The following is a 3,026-nucleotide window of genomic DNA, read 5'->3' as shown; positions in this document are numbered from 1 at the left end:
AACCCCCCCCCCCCCCCACACACACACACACACACACCCGCCAAAGGTGGAAATGTCCCATATTACAAATCTACTCTTTCTTTTGTTGATTAGCTTCACTTTGGTATTTGGTATTTGTTAAGATCAGGGAAAACCAGCAGTTTAGTTCTGCAAGGGAATGAGTGCAGCACATATATTAAACCTATTACATGAGTGTAGCGGGATAACAATGCTTTTCTTTTTACCCTAAATCCCAAGGTTATTTCACTAGGGACTAAGCCCTTTTGATAAATGGAAAAAAAATTGACACTTCATCTAACTAGTAAAGGAAAAAAGTAGTAGGCCCATCTCAAATCATGTGGTTAACTCTTCCCCTTTCTGCACCCTTAACTTGAGATGCTAGCAGAAGAAAGAGATTGAACAACAGAAACCTTGCATTCAATTATTCTGCTGCACAAAATCTGTGTGTGGCTGGTGATTGGCCATCTCGATAATGACCTCCTTCAGCCCAGAAATTAGGAAATCTGGCCGACAAACTGATTTGGTCTTCACTTTCCAGCTACAGCTAGATACTGGATCTGATGCTCTGATAATGAACTGTGATGAGATTCGTAGCCGTTAGTTTAATCTTCATTATATCCCATAGCCATTCTTCGAGCAGTTGTTTCCTGTCTCTCTTCCTTTCCTTTGTCTCTGGGGTAGGGGATGGGGTATATGTATTTAATGACTAATTGGAAATTGGTTGAGGACTTTTTTACTGGTGAATAAATACAATTGACCCATTGTTCTTGGAAAATCTGCAGATTAAGGGAAGAAAGGCTTAGACGCATTGCAAGATACAAAACCAGGCTTGCGCTTCTCCTCCCTCCAATGGTAGAGCAGCAATTCAGAAACGATCCAGCTTCTGGAAACTAAACTATTCAAGATTCACCTACTGGTCCTTAGGCTCTCTCATCTGCACCCTGCTGGTACGCTCATATTTCATCTTCATATATATCCTCAAGGACTTTGAGGAGTGCTCAGGTTCGATGTTGGGGCCAAAATTGTGTAATATGGTGCAATTAGCGCCTGTAGAACGGGCGGGATTTGTAGTGTAATTTAGTGTTGCTTGTTAGCTAGTATTTATTTTATCTGCTATATCATTCAACAGTATCACCTGTGTCGCTATTAGAATAGGAGGTAATGATATAGCTAGGCTAGGAAATAAACCATCAATGTTTCTGAATTATAAATTTAGTAGTTCTGGTAATGTTGGCTGTGTATTTTAACTGAGAATTTTGGGTATCAATTCTTTGGTTTAGCTTGCCTCCACTGCATATAATTTTTTTGAAAAACAATCGATGTGTTATTATGCTAAGTTGAACTATAGAAGAACGATAACTGGAGGTGACTCATCTATCCATCGACACAAAAGATGTTACGTAATTTCTTAATAATTTGCCTAAATTTTGTGGGCAGAATTACTTGGTTGTGTGCTGATGAGAGATGACACATATTCGGTATGATAATTGAGATGTGTGCAAGTTGATCTGGCTATGTAGATAATGATTTTGTATTGTTGAGATATTACAAAACTCGGTAGAGTAGTTTAGATATATACAATTAAACCTCGTTATAGTGATAACATTTGTTTGAAAATTTTATACGTTTATATCTCAATTAGCTATTTAAAACAAAAATATATGAATGTAAATAAGGCAAATATCTGTAGTCTTTCCAGTTTCCTGGGGAAGTTATGTATGTTGAATACCATTTAGGTTTAAAAAAATAAATTCTTTTTAGATATTCGTACATATAATTTTCTATGTCCATAACATTAATGATGATTATCAATATTTTAATATTTTATTTTTATACATAATATATTTTTTTATAAAATATTACTTATAATGAATATCACTCATGTTATAGATAAAATATTATTATAGAAAAATAAAATATAATATAAAAATAATTCTAAAAAGATCAGATTATTATAATGAAATATTGTTGTAACGAGATTTGACGGTAAAATTTTATTTGGACATGAACGGAGTTACATACTTTTCCAGAAAAGGCCTAAAATAGTCCTTCATCTTTGGGCTAAGACTCAAAGCCATCATTGAGTTTTCTCATGGAGCATTAATAGTCCCTCATGTTTGCAATATTGGTGCACTTTTGGTCCTCCTTCAAAATTTTGTCTATTTTTAACATTGATTTTATTCATAATTTATGTATGGAATGTTTAATCGTCATTTTATATATTTAGTAGAAATAATAACTCCATGTGAGAGATTGTGAGAAGAAAAACACCTTATTTTGTTTAGTAGAAGTCGTATTACAGGTAAAGTCGAGAGTTTCATCACGACGATTTCACGTACAATAGTACACATTTTTATTTTCTTGCAATGTCATATGTTAAAATGTTATTAGCTTAGCTACAGTAATATTTATATCGAACAGAACAAGGTGCTCTTCTTCTCACCTTCCCTCACACAGAGTTATTATTTCTACTAAATATATATAAAAAAAAATGATGGGACATTCCTTACATAAAATTATGAACAAAATTAATGTAAAAAATAGACAAAAGTTTAGGGGAGGACCAAAAGTGGAGTCCGGAGCCTAAAGGGCAAAAAAAATTGTCAAAAATTTTAAAAGGGCACATCACTTTTTATTCTAGCCAAAAGGGCAAAATGATGAAATAGCAGCGATTTCGTCTAAAAAAATTTTTTTATTAAAAATCGCTGCCACAGCAGCGATTTTGTTAAATTTTGTTTTTATTATTATTATTAAAAATTGCTGCCATTGTAAAAAAAAAATAAAAAATTTGCTGTGGCAGCGATTTTAAGTCTGAATTTATTTTTTCCTTACACATCGCTGCAGGGGCAGCGTTTTTCATGCCGAGTGCTATTATTTTCATGCCTATTATTACTTATTAATAATATAAAAATGATAAACAAGACGACAGTATACTCAATAAAATTGTTGAACCATGAGGAAAATTGAATTATATATCATAAATAATAATAAAAGAATATTAAATTAAAAGAAAAACTTTTTTTTTT

The 3,026-nt window shown here is 32.8% G+C and overlaps 1 protein-coding gene across 2 annotated transcripts in view; it reads left to right on the top strand.

Annotated features, from left to right (window-relative positions):
* LOC102599206 (mucin-2) overlaps positions 1-1,284 on the top strand; it is a 10,538-nt gene extending 9,254 nt beyond the window's left edge. For both annotated transcript variants that reach the window (XM_006359101.2, XM_006359102.2), the window contains one exon: positions 783-1,284. In XM_006359101.2, the coding sequence (XP_006359163.1) occupies positions 783-894 (112 nt within the window). In that variant the 3' untranslated portion in view covers positions 895-1,284. The remainder of the gene's footprint in view (positions 1-782) is intronic.
* Positions 1,285-3,026: the final 1,742 nt, after the last annotated feature.

The sequence above is a fragment of the Solanum tuberosum genome, unplaced genomic scaffold, assembly GCF_000226075.1.
Source record: "Solanum tuberosum cultivar DM 1-3 516 R44 unplaced genomic scaffold, SolTub_3.0 scf00284, whole genome shotgun sequence".
Classification (NCBI taxonomy): domain Eukaryota; kingdom Viridiplantae; phylum Streptophyta; class Magnoliopsida; order Solanales; family Solanaceae; genus Solanum; species Solanum tuberosum.
This window is presented reverse-complemented; position numbering and strand designations above follow the sequence as displayed.